This window comes from Aspergillus pseudodeflectus (assembly GCF_044049435.1).
Source record: "Aspergillus pseudodeflectus strain CBS 756.74 chromosome Unknown BJX68scaffold_10, whole genome shotgun sequence".
Classification (NCBI taxonomy): Eukaryota; Fungi; Ascomycota; class Eurotiomycetes; order Eurotiales; family Aspergillaceae; genus Aspergillus; species Aspergillus pseudodeflectus.
The window spans coordinates 640,316-661,512 of NW_027263786.1; the positions used below are offsets into that span (position 1 = coordinate 640,316).

The window sequence follows — 21,197 nt, forward strand, 5'->3', positions numbered from 1 at the left end:
CGCTGTAGCCTTGCCGGTGGGCCACGCCTTGCTTGATTGAGATAGTGACGAAATCCGAGGAGGGTGCTGCATAGTCCTTCGGAAATTCTTTCAAAGGCGAGACGACTCGCGCGTATCTCTTCTGAAACGCTGCTAATGACTTGGCCTGGATGGCGAGTTCAGTGTAGCTCTCTAGATCGAGGTACGCCTCGGGGACAGTGGTGCGAAGAAGACGGGCCGTGAGAGTATATCGCCCACCGGGACTCACTCTGGGTGGGTACTGCCATTCCAACCCTTGATCATCTCCAGGCGATGCTCTCACGTCGTGAAGGGTGGAAGCAAAGTAACCAGGTTCTCGCGCAAAGAGCAAAGATGATCCTCGGCCGCAGATGCCTTGGCACGAAGAAGTGAATAAATGCGATCAAGATTAAGCTTCGCGGGAACACGATATGGTGCTTCTACTGCCATCACAGCGAGCGAGTCGAAGCCGGTTATCTCGCTTTCACGCTTGAGCTGAGGCTCTGGCTGGATCGGAAACGAATCATTAAAAATCGTGTCTTCCGAGATATCGAGAAGGATTAGCCAACAACATTTTTTCAGGAAAAGCGAGGATCTTTCTTTGTGCTTCGAGGACGAGCAGCCTCTCCCCAGGCATGAATTGCTTCTGCGTAAAACACCAGTCAAAAGCGTCTGGATCATTGTCCCATGACGCGAGACTACCATACTCCCAGGTGTTCTTCGTAAAGCCGTTTAGCATGAGGACATGCCCTTGAGAAAGATGGGGACGATAGCCTTGCTGTTGATTCCGAAGCGCATGGCATCAATATCGGCGGCAGCAAAGGCTGAAGAAGGATAGCGACCGCGCGCATTCAGCAGCAACAACAATGTTGTGGTATCTTAGAGGAGCTCCTGGTTGATATGCGACCACATGTAATGCCCCTGTACTTGGTTGCTGCATAGTGACAGGCCCCTGGCTCCTTGTAATAGGTATTAATGTTTGGACGATGGACGGAGGGCATACTCGGCCACGCAGCCAACAAGATCCTTAGCCCTTATTAGCGGGTTCTCTTTGTCCAGCGCTTCTGGATGGTTGGTTCGTGGCGCTTGACAATCTCGTGGAGGGTTTTGCAGGTGCGGAATATGGTGTCTGAGTCGGCAGTGGCCTGTTGCTCGCGGACCTCTTTGACTGACTTGATCTTGGGAATTGGGGGACCAGTCCCGCCCATCTTGGCGAAGAGTGCGGAATCGTCGCAATCCATCCTGGCGTTTACAATGAGGTTGCAATTCTCAGTAGATATGGAATTGACCGAGTGTAATACTTGATCGCCACAGCATAGTCCAACTTGGGAAAGGAGCTTGTCGATCGTTCCTGATACGAAACGAAAGGCAGGCTCATCAGTCCGCGTTAGACAGATGGAAACAACTTGAAGCTCAGTCCTGGATGGAAAAGTGCATCTGGGCGAACAATGGCGCGACTGGCGCGAGATCACGTGCTACCCCGCGCCTTCCTTTTTTGGCGAAGAGCGGTTGCCTCCGGGGCTGGGCTCTCTGGAACTGATCTCCTCGTTGCTGATCATCTTCATCCAACTGCATAGCAGAGTTATGGTTCAAGAATAGACCATGCCGTTATCCGGGATCGCAATTCGCACCCTTCAGCTTCTTCATCCTCCCATTTTTGGGGGCCGCTAAGCTACAGACCTTTGGAGCTTGGTAGTGGCTTAGACCATCCACGAGCATTTTGGACTAAATATGGATGCGTAACTCAGATCAAGACCCTGAGGGATCAAAATTTCTTCTTCAGGACCAACTTTTGCCAACGCGAGCGCTGATTCTGTTGGACAAACATGCACGGCGCTTAGAGCTGCGGGCCAGACCCTGTTTCGTTCCAGGTTTGAGCACTTCGCAACAATGGACGATATCGGATTGGTCGTCGCCACATCAGGCCAAGGAGCTAGGGCCGGGGTCTTTTCTGATATGCCATCAATTATCTGCATGGCGCGAGATTGAATGTCCGTACTGCGGAGTAGTCTCCAAATTTTTTGTTGTGAAAGGCGACGATATCAAATGTACGCATGTCAAGCCCTGCCGCGAGCTGGAAGCTCTCATGGTCACTGAATGATTGCGACAAACCACGGTTCCACCCCCAGTGTTGAAAGGCAGCTTGGCAGTGGCAGGACGGTTCATCTAGCCCAAGCAAGCTAGGCCAAGGGACGGACCCCTACCACTATCTCTGTTTGGGAAATTTAGCCTGGGGTCGGGCCCTGCGCCGATGGATGCAACAAGAGCAGTCGCCAAGGCCGGCCAAATTGCGAATGCATTGCGCCTCTGCCCTAGTCTGTCGCCCATCACCATTCACCTATCAAACCGCTGCGCCTCCCCATGATACAAAATGGCCCCCGCGGCCCCTTGCCGCTCCCCTGGCGATTTCGGTTTCTCCTTTCTTGCTTTCGATTTCTGCAGAAAAGAATACTGCGCGCTTGACAGCGAGAACACGCGAAGATGGATTCTCCAGAGGAAACCCAACAAGTCGATTCCACGACAGATAATCCCCTACCAGCACCGCTCACAGTTTCCGGCACCGATACAATTGGGATTCCACAGCCGGTGGATCCGACGTCAACGACGACCGATGATGTTCCGTCGACGGGTACCACTACCACTACCATCACCATAACGGATACCGATACCCAAGGGCCGCCTACCACGACAGAAACCACCACGACAGACACGAACACTGACACAAGTTCCACCTCCACCTCCACCTCCACTTCCAGTTCCACCAACAACCCCAGAACCACCGAAATCCCCATGATCGCCGCCATGTTCCCCAACCAAGCCGTGCTCAGCGACCTCGGCGGGAGCGTATCGGCCGTCTCAGCCGGCGAAACAATCATCGTCCTCGACTGCCTCCCAGGCGTAACATCGCCCTGCGGCGGCCTCGCAGAGCCCATAACAATCACAACGGGGACGTCAACATTCGACTACACGGCCGTCTACGCGACGGCGTCGGACGGCGCGGAGATCGTCGGCTGCGACATCACACCACTAGTCCAGATCGATTGCACGACGAGTTACACGAGGCAAACCTCTGAGGACGCAGCGGCGACGGCGATATCTGCTACGAGCGAGGTTAGCCAGGCGGGAATCTCGTATGAGACGATAACAATCACGGCTGGGATCGATCTCCTCCCGACGGAGACGTACGTCACGACAGACTACGGGTGGATTATCGCATACACGGGGCCTGCGCAGCCGACTGATGAGCCGGATCCGGACTCGGGGTCATCCAAGGCGTGGATCGCGGGGCCGGTTGTAGGTGGGATTGTCGGTCTCTTACTCATTCTCGGGGCGATATGGTTTTGGATGCGGAGGCGGAAGGCAAACGGGAAGAGGGGCGTCGAGTCGAATGTTGAGACGGCGGAGCTGGAGGGTGCGTTTGGAGTTAAGGATGTCAGCAAACTTGATGTGAATAAATCGGAACTGCCGGTTCGCGAATATGCCACGGCTGAGTTGTCTGCGGAGGAGAGGGCGGAGTTGTCTGGGGAGGGGCCGAGGGAGAGGGGGAGGGGGGAGGTGTATGAGCTTCCGCCGTAGTATGGGAGTGTTGGTGGATTTCATGTTTATATGCTCTGATGATATATTAGCGGGATGGATAATGTACATATAGATAGTTTCGCTTCATCTTCAAGTTTGAGACTTTTCGGCCAGCATGTTGTGTGGCTGGCTGAGGTTCACCGTGGATCCGTATCTCTCGTCGCGCGCCGGCATATACTAGGTACTCGCTTCCTCTGCAGATTGCCTTTGATATCGTCGCCAAGGAGACTGTATACAGCGGTTGGTCATGCAAGGTAGGTGCGACCCAGTCGGGTGTAGACATAATAGGAAGGAACGACCAGTGGCTCCCGAGCTGTGGGTTGCTCCTTCCCTGGGGGATGAAGAATCAAGCTACAGGAGGAAGGCACGACCGGCCTCGTTGAGCGTGGCTTCCAATTATGGAATAGAAAGGAGCATGCCTCCATGAGGAGGTCGGTCGCGCCTTCCTAAGGTTGTATACTTTGTCGATGCTAAGCGAGCGAGCGAAGCAACACCCCGCCCGACACATCCTATAACGACAGCTTGAAAGCATCCGAAATTATATGGTTTGGTATCAAGAGTGACGCATGTGCATCGATATTAGGTGCCATATATACACGTCTCCGACTAATCAATACCTTGGAATAGTTCGCTGCAGCCCTCAGCTATGCGACCAGTGCGTATCCGCAGCCACAGCGCCGAGAATAAATGTCCCCAGCCAGATTCCACCGAGGACAGAGAGGAAGTAGCCCACGTTCATTGTCATGACCGCCAGCATCCTATCACCGGTTAGTATCTTCAACACTTGCCGTTCTGTCGAGAAGCGGAGAGAGCGGAAGAGAGAGAGTCAAGGAGACACATACAATAGATACGCAACCCCCGCAACAACAACCTCATACGTCGCCCTCCCCCCCGCACAATTCACCTTCCAGTTCGACCAGCGACTGCGGATGTCCTGCGCGACCGTAACCTTACTTCTCCCCCCTGGCTTCTCGGAAACCGCCTCCTCAACAACCACACTCGAATCACCCGCGCCATGCCCAAATCCCCTCCCCCGCGGCCCATCATTCCAAACCCTCCGCTCAAGAACCGGCCGGAGCGCGATCAGAAACCGCAGAATGAGTGCGAGGGCAATGAGGAAGATACACGTCCCCGCGTACTGGCCTTCTGTCGTCGGGCTGAAAGCGTTTGAGAAGAGGAGGGTTTTGGTCGAGGTGAAGAATGTCATTGACATGGTGGACATGGACATTGACGACATGTCCATATCGGACATGGAGGACGGGTCTGTAGAGGAGGCCATGCTGTCCATGCCGGTTGTTGTGGCTGTCGCCATTGACATTGTTGTTGAGGTTGATGACATGTCCATGTCCATAGAATCCATGTTCATTTTTGGAGGGGGGCGCGTGGAATGGAGATGGAAGATGAATTGCAACGCTGAACGACGAAACCAACGGACAAAGAATCTTTTCTTTTCCCGACAGGCAGAACCCGAAAGACACCATCAAGAAGAATAGATATATGCCATTGACGAAACCAGCCGGCACGGGCGGCAGCACAGTGAACTCAGAACAAGCCTCGCCAATATCTGTGGGGGTAAAGGTGGATTGTTTACGGGGGTGTGATTCGCTCGGGTAAGAAATGTGCTCAAATGCTCGCACTGGCGGTGGGCCGATCCGCAAGTAAGCATCTACTCCATGGAGTAAGTCAGATTATCATTGGGTTGGAAAGTAAAAGGATCAGGATCCAGGCCGCAAGCGGGTTTCTGAGTTTGTGCTCACTGCTGAGAACGTGTCGGGTTGAGTAATGGAGTTGAGTTTCGGGGATGAGAGTGAGGGGGTTATTATCAATAGATGCGATGTCGACTTGCCCGCCAGCTAGGTTTTATTTATTTCACGCGTCTGATCCTTTCTGGTTTGAGTGACTCGACACTTGCCTCTGTATTTACTCGTTTATCTGTCTATTCGAAATCAATCCATTTCGACAGCAGACGACCGCAATGTCCCTCCCATGGCTCGACCAACCGGTCATGCTGCACTCTTCCCGCGACCCGGGCGAGTGCACCATGACCCCCGAGCAATGTGCCTACAAATCGCGATACTGGGTCTTTTGGTACGAGGCGGACCATCGCTACGCTCTGCCGACGGTTGCATTCTTCCTCGTCGCCATTGCACTGTTTACTCTCGGGCACGGAGCCGCAGTGTACACTCCTAGGCGGCTCAAACGAACAACAGGCTGGGCGCGAATCACCGCGCTCTTTCGCTTCTTGTCGTATAGAAGTTGGAGAGTTGCGGGATGGAACACGCAGTCCCTTGGCGGGTTACTGCTTGCTGGTGCAGGGGTTGTGTTCTTTCTAGGTATGCTCGCTGATAATCTAGGTGGTACAGCTACAAAGTTGTCTGACTTGGACAGCAATGACCTTGGGCCCTCGCCCATACTACTGGCCCAACACGCGCGAAATCAGCTTTGGCAACTCGCCGCCCATTGCAACGCGCGCCGGCTTCCTGGCTCTCGCATGCATGCCCTTCCTCTTGTACGCACCAGCCCAATCCTGATCTGCCCACGATATCCTGGAAACTGACATGTTGTGACAGCGCCCTCGGCGCAAAGTCCTCCCCAATAACAACCCTAACCTCCGTCTCCTCGGAAAAGCTCAACATCTGGCACGCCTGGGTCGGCTGGGCCATGTACGTCCTGGCCCTCGTGCACACGTTCCCCTTTATCGTCTTCCACATCTGGAAGGGTGACATCGTCAGCGAATTCAAGACCGGCGGAGTCTGGGTGACGGGTGTCATTGCGCTCCTCGCGCAAACGTGGTTAACACTGCTATCCATCCCCTGGATCCGCGATCGGTACTACGAATTCTTCAAGGCGGGGCATTACCTCGCCGCAATCATCTTCTTCATCTTCTTCTTCATCCACTGCGACTTTCGCATGTCGAGTTGGGATTACTTTATCGCCACGGGCGTTCTCTACGCGCTTTGCTGGGGGTATGCATTTTGCAAGACGTACTTTGAGCACGGGATCGGCCATCGCGCTGCGCTCTTCAAGGAAACGGACCACACACTCAAGATTGCCATCGAGACGGACATGGAGTGGCGCGCGGGCCAGCATATTTACCTCCGGTTCCTGACGGGCGGCATGCATGCCCTCTCCACGCACCCGTTTACCATCTGTTCTGTTTCTGAAGAGGGAGCGAGGAATACCCTTGTTTTCTACGTTCGGCCGCGTGGAGGGTTGACAGCGCGCCTGCTGAAAATGGCGGAGAAGCAGCCTGGTATCAGTGTTCCTGTCCTTCTGGATGGGCCGTATGGTGGACTCCCTGCGCATCGCTCGATGAGCTCTTTCGAGCGGAGTGTTGTTGTCGGCGGTGGTGCGGGTGCTGGATTTACACTCTCGATGATTGAGGAGTTTATGCAGGGGCTGTCTCTGACGCAAGACGTGGCAGCTGGTGTGGGTATGGAGGTGATCGTCTCGTCGCAGGATCCGGAGTTGCGGACGTGGTACCTTGAGGCGTTGAAAGAGATCGAAGCGAAATATCCCAATGTCGACAAGACCGTCCGGATCGCCGTCTCGATCCACCAGACCGGCTCGCGCGAAACATCAGCATCACCGACCGTCGAAGCAAAGAACGACCTTGCGCTATCCGCAACAGACCAGCCATCAAAGGAAATCAACTCGTCCGTCGAGGATCCCATAGCATCAGAACTATTCAGCACATCATTCGCACACGGCCGACCGAACCTCCCGACGAAGATTGCATCGGTCGTCGGAGAGGCCGGTGCATCCTCAGTCGGGATCGTGGTCTGCGGGCCATCGTCCATGAGTCATGACGTCGCGAGTGCGGCGGCGGAAGCGCAGACGAGGATTATCGGTGGGAAGACGGCGGTCAAGGATGTTTTTCTTCATCAGGAGAGTTTTTCGTGAGTTTTTCCCTTTAGCCTGTTCCTTGCTTTGCCCTTCTTTTTGTGGTTTGCGATTGTTACTTACGATTCTTAGGTATTAGTTGCATGCGTGGTGATACCCCAAGTCTAGGTTTAGGTAGTCAAGTAGATTCTGAATGGATTCTATATAGCTTGATCATTCTCTTTATTCCAATTACGTGCCCACGCTCTCTCTGTGGTGAAAAGGACGCATGTTTGAATAGGTAGTATCCACCATATGCGGAGTTATTGATGCCGGTTTGATGCCTCATCTTATAACGTGAATTTGTGATCATGAAAGAGCTTGGGCAGATATGATAAACTCACGTCGCGCAAAAAGCTCATCTTAAGCTCGAATACGAGGCCACGTGTCCAGGGGTCGAGGCAAATCCATAATACGACGACAGCCCAAACATGGACCCGAAGCCTCGACAACGCCAACCGAAATCACCTACGATGCCCCGCTTCATATTCTATTTAGTGCAGGCTGTTTTCCAGCTTCTACAAAAAGCGCTCGCGATAATAGGCACATTTAGTCAGTCATGCACGCTCCCTATCCACACAGGGACGGGACGACCCGAACTTACCTCTATCGCACAGTCCACACCCTAAAATGCCATCTCCAAGGAAAACCCACCCACTCCAAGATCCTCATAGCCGGGCCCAGAAACGCCGGGAAAACAACCCTCGCGCATAAGCTGCGGACGGAATCAGGCGGCAAGGTCGATTGGCGAGAGATAGGTCAGTAGAGGGGTAGCCATTCCACGGGTTCCTTCTCTCTTTGCGATAACATGAGTAGTCATAGTAACCTCGTTAACCCACACAGCCAACAAACGCCTCACATTCATCGATACAAGCGGCTTCGCCGCCCCACCCCTCTCAACCTTCCTCCCAGGCACAGCCGGCATGATCTTCATGATTGATGCAACGGACTACGATCTGTTCCCCGGAGCGCGGAGGATGCTCGATGATCTGCTAGAGAGTGAAGAGGTAGCAGGCGTGCCTGTTGTCATCTTCGTTAACAAGATTGATCATTATGGGGCGGTGGGGCCGGAGGAGTTCCTAATGCTTATGAGACTGGATAAGAATCGCAAGGAAGATGGGACTGCGGGGTTGGAGACCCTGAGGAGGGAGAGGGCGATCGAGGTTGTCTTTGGGAGTGTGGTTCTGGGCCAGGGTATGTATGCGGTCGGTCCTTACCGTGTTCTGGGTTGAGTTTCTAGCCTGTTCTGTGCTGTTATGCGCGAGCTTACCTTACCACCGTCCTGTGCTGTGCTAACTTGGACTGGATTAGGTATTGGTGATGCTATCAGGTGGTTGGCGGACCATGTTTGACGGTTATACGGGCGATGCAAGCGTTGCATCTGATATACATTGTGTGTTCATCAATTCGGGGGCAGTATTCTCAGTCTGGTTCTCTTCCAACAATTCCGCTCAAGAACTTCAAGTCACTCGTCTTCCCTCGTGGATATAATGACCTCAATCAACCCAACTCTTTCCTAGCCACGCCGTCGATGGACCCCTTTGCCGAAAAGCTTTCAGAAGACGCCTAAATACATCAGTAGTGTACACTGTAAAAAGGCAAATGATCAGATTAAATACAACAACCCCACCTTCAAAAGACTGAATCCAATCTCCTCGGAGATCCCCCATCAAACAGACTACTGCAACTCCTCAAAGAATCCAGTTCACTACTCTGTGCTAATCAAGCCCTACATGCATGCAGAATACTTATTGGACATGGAACGGGCCCAGCGGGGGCACCACCGACCACTTATGCCCCTCTATAGGATCAGATAGCAAGCTTACTGAACCGAATGAGCCATGTAGACATGATTCTTCGTCTGAATTGGCCTATGGCGATCCGGAGAGAAGATATTGGAGACCCATTTATAAATCCGAGCGGAGCTCGGTGAGAATCTCCGTTTAGGGCTAGATTGGGTTAGTTCTTTTAAGAACTCATTGACTCAAAGACTGTGCGTTCACACGTACCAGGTCCTCGACATAAATGGGAAATATGATCTTCGAGGCAGCGCAGTGCATACATGAAAAGCCACACCGTACTGTATATACGCGGGCTGGCTCCCCCAAATGTCTTGCCAATTGGCGAAGCCCGGCCCGGCCCGGCTTCTTGCCCGGCGAGCAAGGACTACGACCAGGGCCCCACGCAGAAACAGGTAACTGCAGTAGTCAAGACGGAGGATACCGGTCTCGGAGGCTGCCACATATCAAGCGCAGTTGAAAGGACTGGCCAGTTGCCTTTGATCGAGCGATAGACTCATCCAGCATAATATTGTCATCAGAAACGCAGTTGGGTTCGTTCTAGGGATTGACAAATATGGTACAAGACAAGATATACTCGCACTTTTAGCTGTGTAGTCGATCTTGGAGACTTCTTGGGGCACCTTCACCCTGTTGCTCGCTCTGCTGTCTCCGATGTTTACGTCTGTGTACTTCGGAGCAGAGTGTTGTTTATGCATCACGGATAAGGCCTTGTCCTTGGTTGGAAGGCGCGACCACGGACTCGTGGCCCACATCGTTCCTTCCTATTTCGTTTTGCGGGAGTTATTATGTTGAGTCGCTCCTGCCTATTCTACAGCCTACTACTGGTACGGTAAGAAGGAAGTAGAGCCCAGGGCATTTCGGATAGAGAGTTTGTACTCGGAAGGCGTCGCTCCGGACGGGCGCCGCTCGTTTGCCATGGCTGTAGTACCAATGAATCAGCCTCGCGCGATAAATGAAAAGAAAAACCAAAAAAAGCGAAGCAGAAACGAAAAGAAAAGTGGGCTTGAATGAATGTTTGGGGTCCGGTGCGGAAAACCAAAAACCAAAAAGGAATGGACTATTGGGGAATCGAACCCCAGACCTTCCGCAATCTTCACCCGGAGGTTACTGCGAAGCGGACGCTCTACCAACTGAGCCAACAGCCCATGTGACGTTATTGAGCACATTATTAACACAGTTTATAAGCACGAAAGGATAAGTCAAAAAGAGCAGAGAGTCAACAAGATAAATCAATAGAGCAATGTAATGTGGGATGAATGTGGACAGAAAAGGGAGTTTTTATGCTTAGTGGGGCAGCAGTCATAATAGCTGGGAATCACAAGCAGCCAACCAAAAAATTTCGCGCAATCTTTGTTAGCAGCGATGAGCATATTCCACGCTGGCGTTCCTGGCGTAGATATATTTATATCCTGTTAAGATAGGCGGGCTTTAGGATAGATGATCGACGTTCTAAGTTTGCTAGTTCCTGACCACCAAGAGTCGGCACGTTTAATGCTTTCCCTGTGGTTACTTCTGGTCAGCTGCTAGCGTTCAATCGGTACAGTATCCGGGCGTGAGAGACTGAGCAAGAGACTTAGGGTTGGTGGACATTGCGCTATCCTGGAGATACATATGTAGTTCCTATTCAACCCATCAACTGAGGGAGGGATGGCCAGACCCCGAAAGACTCGAGTCGGTATTGCCTTTAGAGGAGAAGCTCAGGTCCGTTGGTAACCCTTCCCGGAACCTTGTCAGTCGGTCTCGCTACCTTACGGGCGGCCAGCACTGAAGTTGTCAATGACTTGCAACCTACGACACGCAGCTACTTCTTATTCTCTAACAGAAACAACGCATTCCTAGTTTGCTTTCAGTGATTACACAAAGACCTTGATATCCGTTAGCAAACAATAGAAGAGTCTTTTTGATAACAAGCCAAACTCAAGTCTTTCAAATTACTTTCCATTGTTCGCAAAAACAATCCCTGGATATAAAAACATGGCTTTGGCCCCCCATCTCATCGAAGAAAGGGGACCGAGTCACCGACGCCTTGATTGACATACGCCCCCGTGAGAGCGATACCCGGAAAAGCCAAAATCAAACTGATACCAGCCCGGTTTCACTGCTACGAGCCTCGGGATTAAACACCAAACCACACCATGTCCGAACTCACCACATTCAGCGACCAAACCACCGCATCGGCACTAGCAAAACATACAGTCCTGACCCTCCTCGCTCTACAAGACTCGCTCGCCGCCTGCCCGCCGCGCGTCCGCGACGCATACGAGGCCTCTGCCGTTGAAAATGCCTGTTCTCGATGGCTGCGGCTCTGCGTCGACATCAAGGCCGCGGAGAGCAGGTGCGCGTCATCCGTGCGCGGATCGGGATCCAGATCCGGGTCACACGACGCTCGATTTGAGGCGCTCTGGGGGTATATCGAGGATGTTCACCGGTATCTGGCGCAGTGCTTGGAAGCCACGGAGCGCGTTGTCAAGGGGCCTATTGGATGTGGCTCTGACTGGAGCAACTCTCACCATTGTACGGAATCCTGCTCTTTCTCTCCTTGTTCTGCGTCATTGTCGTCGTCGTCAACACCGGGCGTTTTGCTGGAAGACGATGTCATTCGCGTGCTAACTAAGAACAGGCGGCGCATCCCAGCGACAATCACCACCCTCGAGACAATTGTGAAGACAATTGTGAAGACAATTGTGAAGACAATTGTGAAGACAATTGTGAAGACAATTGTGAAAAAGTACACGTAGCACGTGTGCGGGAAGTTGATTGAGCTCGGGCTCAGTGGATCCTAGATAGTTTCTCTAATGTATATTGTTTTCGGTACGGGTAATTGGAATCCCCATGCGCTGTGGATCATCGTCTTCCCCTCCAGTATAGATCGAAGGCAGCCCTGGAGCTGAGCCCTGGATCTCCAGGCTCGGCTCCCCTTCCGAGGGCCTCGAACAGTAGTTTACTGTAGATTACCTCTGCTCGCGAGTTGAATATGCATATTAATCTATAAAGGAATGTAATCTAGAAACAAAGCCTAGCAAAACCACAAAAACACCCGCAATGCTCATCGATGATGCTCACCAACCTTCCATGCATGTCCCGCACATCTATCCCATCAGACACGGAACTAGTACTGTTTATCCCTGCTTACTACAGCAAGAGCAGTCCGTCGCCCCACAATGCAGAATTCTCAAAGCCCAAGTCCAGATCTAGTTGGCGTCGCGCTCGTGGAGGAAGAACCAACCGCCGTTGGTAGTCGTGCACTCGCGATCGATGTTGCCAATGTCGCCGGTGTAGTCGCCGCACTTGTACTTGTTACCGAACTCGATGGTGCCCTCGCCCTGGCCGTTGGGGCCGTCGACGATGACGTTCCAGCTCTCCGGGTTGGGGGCGCCGTTGGGCAGCCAGAAGAAGTAGTGCGTGTCCTCGCAGATTTCGCGGGCGACGTAGGTGGCGCCGTCGTTCCTATACAGATTCATATTAGTATTGTTGTTTGCTGTTACTGTTGATTGATGTGATTTCGGTGTTTGGGTGCTTGGGACGTACCAGGCGCTGTGGCAAGAAGTGGAGCCAAGAGCGTTGCCGGCGGCGTCGCGCTCAGTGACCTTGATGGTCAGGTCCCAGGTGTTGCTCTCCTTGAGGTGGTAGAGCTTGACGTCGTCGACGCTGTAGGGGAAGGGCTTTTGGGTGGTCGGGGGGCAGGCGTTGGCCGGGGCGGCGACGGCAGCGCCGAAGAGGGAGAGAGCGAGAGCAGCGAAAGTGGTCTTCATTGTAGCGATTGGAATGGTGTCAAAAGACTTGAAGCGAGAGACTTTAGCGAAAGTGAGGTTGGTTGGTTGGTTGGATTGTTTGGTTGGATTGAACTGTTGTGATGATATTCCTCAATGGCAGGGCGATCTCGTAGTATTTATACCATGAATCCCATCTCATGATCTCATCCTACCCTGCTCATCCTGTAGACACTAGAACATTCACGAACGATGTCTCAAGCATGTCTCAACACACCGCCCATCGCTGCCCGATGCGTGGCGACTGTGGTGACACAGGATGTGCATATATAGGCTGGTGTCTTAGACTAACCCCGGATGTAAGCCATGACAAAGACGCGCCAAGACCCCAAGAATAGTTCTGCACGAACCTTGCCCTCGTCAAGCTTTCCCATTCCGGCTTAGCACTGGCTCTTTGCATCATCATTAGAGTATGCGCTCGCTGTTCCGATTGATGGGGTTCCTGTGGTGGCGCTGTGGTGGTTGCTTGGGGTTCAGGCCCCAGGGGTGTGGCGAGGTCGAGGGAAGCACAGGCAGGGTCTTGGAAGTTGGAGTAGGAACCGTAGATATCGTATGATTCTCGAAGAGGTAATGTGTGTGACAGTTACTCTAGCAGAGAACCCAAGCAATTTTCATTAATTTGGTCATGTCGTGTGGTGATGTCAAAAATGAACCGTAGAAACAGGGATCCCCCAACGGGCCCTCCGAGCTCACCCCAGACCTACCAAACCAAGCAGAATCAGGACCCACGGGTCAGCCGACGATCTCGCCGCCGGTACCCCACAGAATTCCAACGATAGGCCATGTTCCTGGTAAATATAGGCTCTTCCCGGAGTAGTGTTCCTTTGGAAAACTGGATTCTGGCGTCCTTGGTGAGGATTTGGGATCGACGCCCCGTCGCCCCTGGACCACGAATCTTGGAGAACAGACCGATCCCGTGGTCTCCTACCAGCCGGCTGGAGAGGTGCGCCGTGCTTACGTCCTTGAGAATCGAGATCTTAGGTGGGCTTAGTGTATGTTGTTAGGGACAGATTCATCCGTCCAGCATCGTGAGCAATCGACTGTAAAGCTTACCCCCGGCGACGTGCTGTTTATTGCTGCTTGCCAGATCAAACAAAATCATGCTAGCTTATGCAGACCCTGCTACTTCTGTATCTGCTTAACCCCTTTTCTCTATCGCTTCCATCACGATCATCTCTCACCCTGAGCAAATAGGAGCACCTGTGGGCAACCGTATCCATCCCTACTAGGCACTGTAAAGTCTCAAGAGGCCAATGGAGAGCCTTCCGCGAAAGGTTGTCTCAAGCATAGTGCGGGCTCTTATCTGCAGCAGAACAATGTATCTTGACCATCACTTAGATTGACTCCAAGGCGACCAATTCGGAGGACCAGTGGGCACTTGAATATAAGCAAAAGTACGCAATGGATTTTCCAAGATTTGGAAAAGCATCGAGACTAGAGTAGTAACCAATGGTCCGTTATAGTCATAATGTCTCTCTCTTTTTTGTAGAGAGCAAGAAAAATCCTTGTCCCAGTACACAGCTACTGCAATTGTATGTATAAGCCCCCCTGGCCGACATTCAACTGTAGGAAGCCGGAACACCTGTTCCCGCAACTATACCTATCCCATATCTGTGAAACGAATAATATTGCGTTCATAAATCACTGTCAAGAAGGATGGTAGTCTTACGGAAACACCTGGATACTGACATCCACAGGAAAGCCCAGACTCGTATCCCAGAGGCGTTATGTCTGTCTATTTCAGATTTATACATAATATCTTGCACAATCTACCTATGGCTGATGGGATCCTGGATTGACGGAGATAATATTCAATTCTCCATGACTTGATGTTATAAAAAGGGAGCAACTGCCGTCGCGCCTTCCTGTCCTGTACTCGAAAGGTGCCATGGTCGTTCCTTCCTCATTTGCTCCATTCTGGTTATGAAACGAACGAACGGCCCCTCCCTCCTTATTTGCTCATTGCAGTCTGCATGTGGAAGGAACGGCTGATCCCGGCCTGGGACCATGGGTTGTTCCAGGGTCGTTCCTGCCTATTCCTTTTCAGGAAGCCACGCACCAAACGCGTCGTGTCTTCTCCACGGCTCAAGTTTAATATATGTACAATGGGATAATCTCCAAATAGGAGAGGGATCCTTGGTCCTATAAGTGAAGGGCCCCGAATTTCGTATCCGACCCCGCAGACCCGATCTTGGGCAGTGGAGCCGGGATTGGGAACCCGTTCCATCTTAGGTAGTACATCGGGGAGGACGATGACGATCCACGCACGGCAGCGTTGCGCTGCACAGGGGGAATAACCCGGCCCAAGCCAGGTCCCGAGATCCAGGCGATCCGATCCGGTGGCGTGTTTGAACTACTACTCGTTTCGGAGTCCAACTTGCTCGCCCCACGGGTAGCTCGCTTTAGGTAAGAGGCTGTGTGTGCCTTGCCTAGACTAGATAAGCCCTGGAAGCGTCACTTGGTCCCTGGCAGCATTGATTGCTCATAGTGAGAAAATAAATACCAATTCTTGGTGGATCTTGCTTCTTATATACGTACTCGTCAACTAGTAAGCACCAGGAAAATCGGACTCAGGATCCCCCCTAGATCCCGTCGTCACCCTCATTATAGCCTATAAACCAACGCCTCTTCAGGCCTAACACCCCCCTGACACAACCGATCCCACCCCCCCTCAATCCCCTGCTCCCCGGTAATCCCCTCGCCCCAAACAAGTCTAAGATCCGGCGCCGCCACCTCGCGATTGGCCAGCCAATGCTCCCACCTCTCCTCCAACCCCTCATATACCTTCCTCGCCCCCTGAACCTCCAGCGCCGCACTCAGAATCGGCGACGTATTCAGCTGGATAATCCCATGCGCCCCCGCAGCCGCCTGCGCCGCCGCGACGTCCGCGAGCGTGTACACCTTTTGCTGGAAGCCGACAGCGAGGATAACGAGGTCGGTCTTGGCGAGGGCGTCGTGGGATCGGATGAGGGAGTGCACGGCGTCGAAGCCGCCGTCGCGCGAGCCGAAGTCGACAATGACGATTTTACTGGGCGAGAGCGACGCGATCCACTGCCCGACATCTGGCTGCGAAAGCTGAGTGTAGCCAACGGCCCTCGTAGCAAATTGTGGCTTGAGGGCCTCCGCAGCCGACCCAATCGCCTCCGGCGACGACGTAACCTGCAGCAAACCCAACGGCCCCGATCCGGCGGGTCTGCACGCGAAATTATGCGCGGCCGAGCGGCCCGTCTTCGACGACGCCGCAAGGGAGATAACGACCGTCTTCGAGATATCCGCGTCCTCGTTCGTCCACTCGGGCTTCACGCTCGGAGCGCCCGGGAGCGGGTGGATGGCTGGGTTCACGCTGGGATCGGGAGTGAAGACGTATTCCGAGAGGACGTACCCGCACTGCCAGATCGGTCGGACTGCGGATTCCCACGCGTGCCTGGTTTCGTCGGCGCTGGTTGAGATGATGTACCGGTTGTATAGTGGGAGGAGCGATGTGCGGTGCGCGGATGTTTCGATCCAGTGGGTTTCTGGATCGTCTTTGTTTTTCGATAGGGTTAGGTCGACGACGTGTGCTGAGGCTGGCCAGTATCCCCAGATCTTCGTCCCCGAGGCTATTTCTGGAATCGTACTCTCGAGGACGGTCGCGAACCCCCATGCGGGGACAATGCCCCAGGCTGCGCGGTCGTTGTAAGGGGCGGGTGCGTTGTCGGGGACGGGGTAGGTATCCCACCAGTGCAGCATGTCGCCGAGGAGGGCGTAGGTGAGGTTGTTTGAGCTGAGACTTAGGAGGGAGGCGCGAACGCGGATGGAGGAGGCGGGCAGGGGGGCTGTTGGTGGTGGGAGGGAGAAGGTTGCATGGTTGGCATTGTTGGATTTGGAGACGACGTGGACGTCCATGTCGGCGGTTAGCTGTGGGTATTGTTGGTTCTAGATTTGCGTTGCAGCGATTGCAGGCAGACCGGCTCTGAGTGGGGTTTTATATTCAATGCATATGGGTACGGCCGTAAGCTCGCAAGACAAGGCGTGCTGCCGCAGGATTCCGTACCCCTCACCGTGTGGAGGCCTCAGCAGCGGGTTGAACCGCGGCAACGGCGTTATTGGTCAGTGGGGCGAACAAGGCACGCGAAACAAGCTCAGCCGTTGGAGCCTAAAGCGATTAGTTTGGAGGCGCGAGTTAAACATTTGATGACTGGTTTTCATTGGACAGTTCGTGTAAGTACGAATACTGCTCGGTATTGATTGGGGCCGGCCTAGTAGGGACAATAGAGCCCCGCCGCTAAAAGCACACGATTTGTTCTTGGTAAATTACCGTCCCATGCGGCTGAGCCGAGCTGAACAGGCCACGAGTCAGTTGGGTAGAGTAAACGTGGTCGGCCTTAGGCGTACCGCGACAAGCCTGCACTAGGGCAATAGCATTGTTCGGACATGATCAGTTTATTTTCAGACTAGATGTGGAGACAAAGGAGATTTTTCTGCTGATTATCAAGAGCGAAGCTCAACAGCGTCCTAAGCGGACGTCCAGCTGAATGTGGTGATTAAACAAACCTTTGCTAGCCTGCGCCTGTTTGTCCAGTATATAACCCATATGGCCGGGTTGAAAATAGTATATACATAATCTATAAGCTATATCCACACAGAATTAAAGAGTACTAGACAAGAGAATCCTAACAAGAAAGCAGAACAACCCCCACCCGACGAATCTACCTAGGCTAGGACTGGTAAGTACCAACAAGCTGAGTGAGCTCCATGTCCAGAGTCTGAACCGTCACCCTGAGACTGGCGCCACAGGCAGGAGTCGCGTCGATGATGGGTAGCAGAAAGGACTGAATCGTTCGTCAGTCAGTCATTCCTTACCCTTCCAATGATACTCGGCTTGGGAACTTGGCGACTCACATCCGTACCTTGCCCAAGAGCCACAGCGACAGCCCCTAGGGCCGCAGCAAAGGCCGTGTTGCCTAGGACGCCCTCTTGGTTGGTAGGTGTCTGGATGAGTTTCGTGTCCGCGGTGGCGAACTTGATTCGGCCATTAGCATGCGGTTCTGTAAGAGAGAGAAAGAGGGTATCTTACAGCCAACGCAGCATCACAGACACCCTGCACGCAGCAATGCCATCGTCACAGATGCAGGCCACATCTCGCACATATTCAGTGTTCTCAACAAACTTGCATAGGCACAATCACAGCGACGATGGACGGGTTAGTTGAGGCATACAGCGGCACAGATGATAGTACATGGCGTTTACCAGTCGCGGTTGTGGTGCAGATTGCAACCCTTACAGTGCAGCATTCTGGTCTGACGTGTAGATGCAGTAATTGGTGATATAGGGCCGATTCAAAAGGCTATACGTATAGGAAATAGAGACACACCATTCCATAAAATTGCCCGACACCGCGAGTCATTGATTCCTCGCCTGCTTCCCGAAACCGCATCATTAACCATCCATGTACCATTACTCTAGCCACTCATATTCCCAGACATGGCAGACATCAGAATGCCCCGATTCGTGGAAATGGTAAAAGATCACCCGCCAAGCTCATACAGGAAGTTCCCACGGACTCGGGCCCCCAGGAACCTCTGCTGCGCCGTGCTTGTTCCGGAGTTCGCGGCTCATATCCATTGCCTGGTCCACAAAAGGGCTTTTTTCTGGGATCCCGCTGTGGGCATCTCGCCGTCGTCGCCGACGATAGATGAAAACACCACCAACCGCAAGGAAAACCGCCCCGCAGGCAACTCCAATGCCGATACCTGCCTTGGCGCCCGTCGAGAGACCTTTCTCCTCCTCTGGTGCCGGTCCCAGTTCCTCAACGCCATCTTGCGGACCAAATATCGGCGCCGGAGTCTCACCAACAACGCCACTACTTTCTCACCCACCGCCCCCCGTCGGCGTCGCAGCCCCCGGCTCAAGCAAGGTCCGTGTATGCGTAACCGTCGTCTGCACCGGCCCCGAAAGCGTAATATCCGTCGCACTCGTCCCGCAGCTATTCCCGTCGCTATCCGTCGTGAAGAACTGTAGCGTGTAGACTGATGTCTGGCCCGCGTGGAGGGCTGGCAGAAAAGTCGCGGGGATCGTCGTCGACGAATAGGGCGCGTAGACGCGCGTCATGTTGGTGAACTGCGTTGTTGTTGCGGGGGCCATGCCGATGATGATGTCGTCGTTGAAGAGGACGGAGTAGGACCATTTTATGACAAAGTCGTCTGTTGGGATTGTGGAGAGGTTGGTGGGGGATTCGAGGGTTATTGCTGTAGATTTTGGTGGGTGGTTAGAACAGTCTAGTTGGTTGACGGGGAGTGGAAGGGATAAGGGCTGTTGAGGGTACGTACGGAACCATGGAGTTCTCGCAATTACGCCTGTGACGAGGAGTAGCAGCACGAGTGAAGTCATTTTCGAACTCGTCCTGTTGACCATGATCTAAATTGGACTGATGTTCGCGAGGAGGGTTGAAGTCGAAAAGAGGTCCGAAGAAGAAGATGGGAAGAACACCCCGTTTCGATTCCACAACCGGGCCACAATAACGAGACAGCTCGGGGCTAGCGCTTACTGTTTGTGACTCCTCTGATGCCAGATCAACACTGGCTGGAGGTGGATGATTGGTGCTTGGCAGTGTGATGCTCCGGGGGCTGGTTGATTCTTTGTTTGCTGTTCGCCCTGACCGAGGGGACCTTGGCCAGCTTTGCTCTCTGACGCTGGGGAACCTGTTCCTGAGACGTGCAGGGACGGAGCAAGACGAGATGATTTCTACCAATGTCGAGGATTACAAAAGGCAAGCACAGCGCCTGTCAATTGGGACTTGCTTGACTGAGTATTGGCCAGTCTGTACTTGAATCTTGACTGGGGTAAAACGCGGTCAAGTGTCTGAAAACACCGGCCAACGGGGCCAAAGTCTAAGATGCGTCTGGCCAAGAGCTATTTTAAACGACCAAACAGCGATTGCAGGACTGAGCCCCTGCAGCGGCTCCAGCGCAGGTACGAAGCCGTCGAGGGTCAGTCAGTTTACTCCGTACATCGCCCATGGACGCGTTCAAAGATTTATTAGACCTCCCTCCCACGCATAGATAGATAGAGATAAGGCATTCCGCTGCCCTTCGTTGGATGTTAACGCGAAATCAGGGTGAGAGGTGTTGACATGGGCATGATGCTCGATTCCTCGTGCGATCTGCCCGATACCCATGTCTATACCAGTATCGCGGTCGTTCGTGAGATGGCACTTGATCTGAAGCACGTTGAGTAAAAAGGGAATACTAAACCGCCAAGCGTGTTGAGAACATATGCAAGCCTCCAAATCGCTTCGAAGTGTTGTGAAAGTGTATTACTTGCTGAAGTGAGGGACATTGGCCTCGTGCCGTCGACGGATGAAATCGAAATCGAGATCAAAATGTCCCAATATCGCCGTTAGAACGAGCTCCATCCACCCATGTACACATAGAAGCCCAACAAAACAAAACAAAACAGCACCTCAAACGCCCTGACTTCTCTCCACACCCATCAACCTCCGAATCGCTGCCCTCCCATTCGGTCTCAAATCCCTCGACCCAATCCCCGCCCAAACCCCCCTCGGCCTCGGCGGGCACTCTCTGCCCATGGAAACCCACCCCTCGGTATCCGGATCCCACTGAAACCACCCATCCTTCTCCTGATCAAACAGATACATATCCCGATTCCCAGGATGCAGCTGCGCAAACATGGTCGTTGCCCACGCGGTTCCACCTATTTTCCGTTTCGCATCGGCATCGTTGGCGTCTTGTATGACGGTTACAGCGTAGCAGCTCGTGCTCCAGGCAACCTGGTAGTAATTCCGGCGGGTTAGACGCGCGATTATTGGTCGGCGGGGCGGATCTTTTTCGAGGGCGCGGGCGGCGTTGTTTAGAGCGTTGGTTGCGAGGTTCAATTCCTGGTCGGAAAGCCGAATGATTTGGCTCTCGGGTGCTTGAGTTCGATGGCCTGGAAAACTCCAGTGGATTACATCGTGCCCGGCTGCGGCTGCGCATCTGCCCCATTCGAGGTCTGCGCCGTCGGCGCCGCCGGAGAGGCAGATGTTGGTATTGTTTTTCTTCTGGATGTGCTCCATTTTGAGGTGAAGAGGAGAAGATGACGCTTCGTTGTAGTTGTAGTGAGGAATGATATCGTGTGGAAGAGGCTGGCGGGTGTGCTTATATGGATGAAGATATAGATGTAGCTCAAGTGA

General features: G+C 53.2%; 9 protein-coding genes and 1 non-coding gene across 10 annotated transcripts; 4 read left to right on the forward strand and 6 right to left on the reverse strand.

Annotated features, from left to right (window-relative positions):
- Positions 1–2,478: 2,478 nt before the first annotated feature.
- Positions 2,479–3,573, forward strand: BJX68DRAFT_264376 (uncharacterized protein; the record flags this gene model as incomplete). Its single annotated transcript, XM_071044946.1, has 1 exon — positions 2,479–3,573. The coding sequence occupies one exon, from the start codon at positions 2,479–2,481 to the stop codon at positions 3,571–3,573; it is 1,095 nt and encodes a 364-aa protein (XP_070901890.1).
- Positions 3,574–4,213: 640 nt separating this feature from the next.
- Positions 4,214–4,891, reverse strand: BJX68DRAFT_264377 (copper transporter family protein; the record flags this gene model as incomplete). The annotated part of the gene is made up of 2 exons (XM_071044947.1): positions 4,214–4,331; positions 4,416–4,891. 2 exons carry the CDS (start codon positions 4,889–4,891, stop codon positions 4,214–4,216), a joined length of 594 nt encoding a protein of 197 aa, XP_070901891.1.
- Positions 4,892–5,489: 598 nt separating this feature from the next.
- Positions 5,490–7,476, forward strand: BJX68DRAFT_274186 (ferric reductase family protein; the record flags this gene model as incomplete). The annotated part of the gene is made up of 3 exons (XM_071047602.1): positions 5,490–5,906; positions 5,962–6,082; positions 6,144–7,476. Exons 1-3 carry the CDS (start codon positions 5,549–5,551, stop codon positions 7,474–7,476), a joined length of 1,812 nt encoding a protein of 603 aa, XP_070901892.1. The 5' UTR covers positions 5,490–5,548.
- A 431-nt stretch (positions 7,477–7,907) lies between these two features.
- On the forward strand, positions 7,908–8,976 carry BJX68DRAFT_231812 (P-loop containing nucleoside triphosphate hydrolase protein). Its single transcript, XM_071039394.1, has 4 exons — positions 7,908–8,007; positions 8,073–8,213; positions 8,299–8,649; positions 8,767–8,976. The coding sequence occupies exons 1-4, from the start codon at positions 7,929–7,931 to the stop codon at positions 8,805–8,807; spliced, it is 612 nt and encodes a 203-aa protein (XP_070901893.1). The 5' UTR covers positions 7,908–7,928; the 3' UTR covers positions 8,808–8,976.
- A 1,334-nt stretch (positions 8,977–10,310) lies between these two features.
- On the reverse strand, positions 10,311–10,402 carry BJX68DRAFT_t49. Its single transcript has one exon. It is a non-coding gene; the product is annotated as a tRNA-Ala (tRNA).
- A 990-nt stretch (positions 10,403–11,392) lies between these two features.
- BJX68DRAFT_264380 (uncharacterized protein) lies at positions 11,393–11,995 on the forward strand (the record flags this gene model as incomplete). Its single annotated transcript, XM_071044948.1, has 1 exon — positions 11,393–11,995. One exon carries the CDS (start codon positions 11,393–11,395, stop codon positions 11,993–11,995), a length of 603 nt encoding a protein of 200 aa, XP_070901894.1.
- A 211-nt stretch (positions 11,996–12,206) lies between these two features.
- BJX68DRAFT_24365 (uncharacterized protein) lies at positions 12,207–13,173 on the reverse strand. The gene is made up of 2 exons (XM_071041180.1): positions 12,786–13,173; positions 12,207–12,704 (listed from the first exon to the last, which is right to left on the reverse strand). The coding sequence occupies exons 1-2, from the start codon at positions 13,007–13,009 to the stop codon at positions 12,449–12,451; spliced, it is 480 nt and encodes a 159-aa protein (XP_070901895.1). The 5' UTR covers positions 13,010–13,173; the 3' UTR covers positions 12,207–12,448.
- Positions 13,174–15,631: 2,458 nt separating this feature from the next.
- BJX68DRAFT_274188 (DUF2855 family protein) lies at positions 15,632–17,148 on the reverse strand (the record flags this gene model as incomplete). Its single annotated transcript, XM_071047603.1, has 1 exon — positions 15,632–17,148. Exon 1 carries the CDS (start codon positions 16,910–16,912, stop codon positions 15,632–15,634), a length of 1,281 nt encoding a protein of 426 aa, XP_070901896.1. The 5' UTR covers positions 16,913–17,148.
- Positions 17,149–17,724: 576 nt separating this feature from the next.
- On the reverse strand, positions 17,725–19,396 carry BJX68DRAFT_264383 (uncharacterized protein; the record flags this gene model as incomplete). The annotated part of the gene is made up of 5 exons (XM_071044949.1): positions 17,725–17,838; positions 17,909–18,028; positions 18,554–18,825; positions 18,886–19,254; positions 19,336–19,396. The coding sequence occupies 5 exons, from the start codon at positions 19,394–19,396 to the stop codon at positions 17,725–17,727; spliced, it is 936 nt and encodes a 311-aa protein (XP_070901897.1).
- A 582-nt stretch (positions 19,397–19,978) lies between these two features.
- BJX68DRAFT_231816 (uncharacterized protein) lies at positions 19,979–21,166 on the reverse strand. Its single transcript, XM_071039395.1, has one exon. The coding sequence runs from the start codon at positions 21,078–21,080 to the stop codon at positions 20,469–20,471; it is 612 nt and encodes a 203-aa protein (XP_070901898.1). The 5' UTR covers positions 21,081–21,166; the 3' UTR covers positions 19,979–20,468.
- Positions 21,167–21,197: the final 31 nt, after the last annotated feature.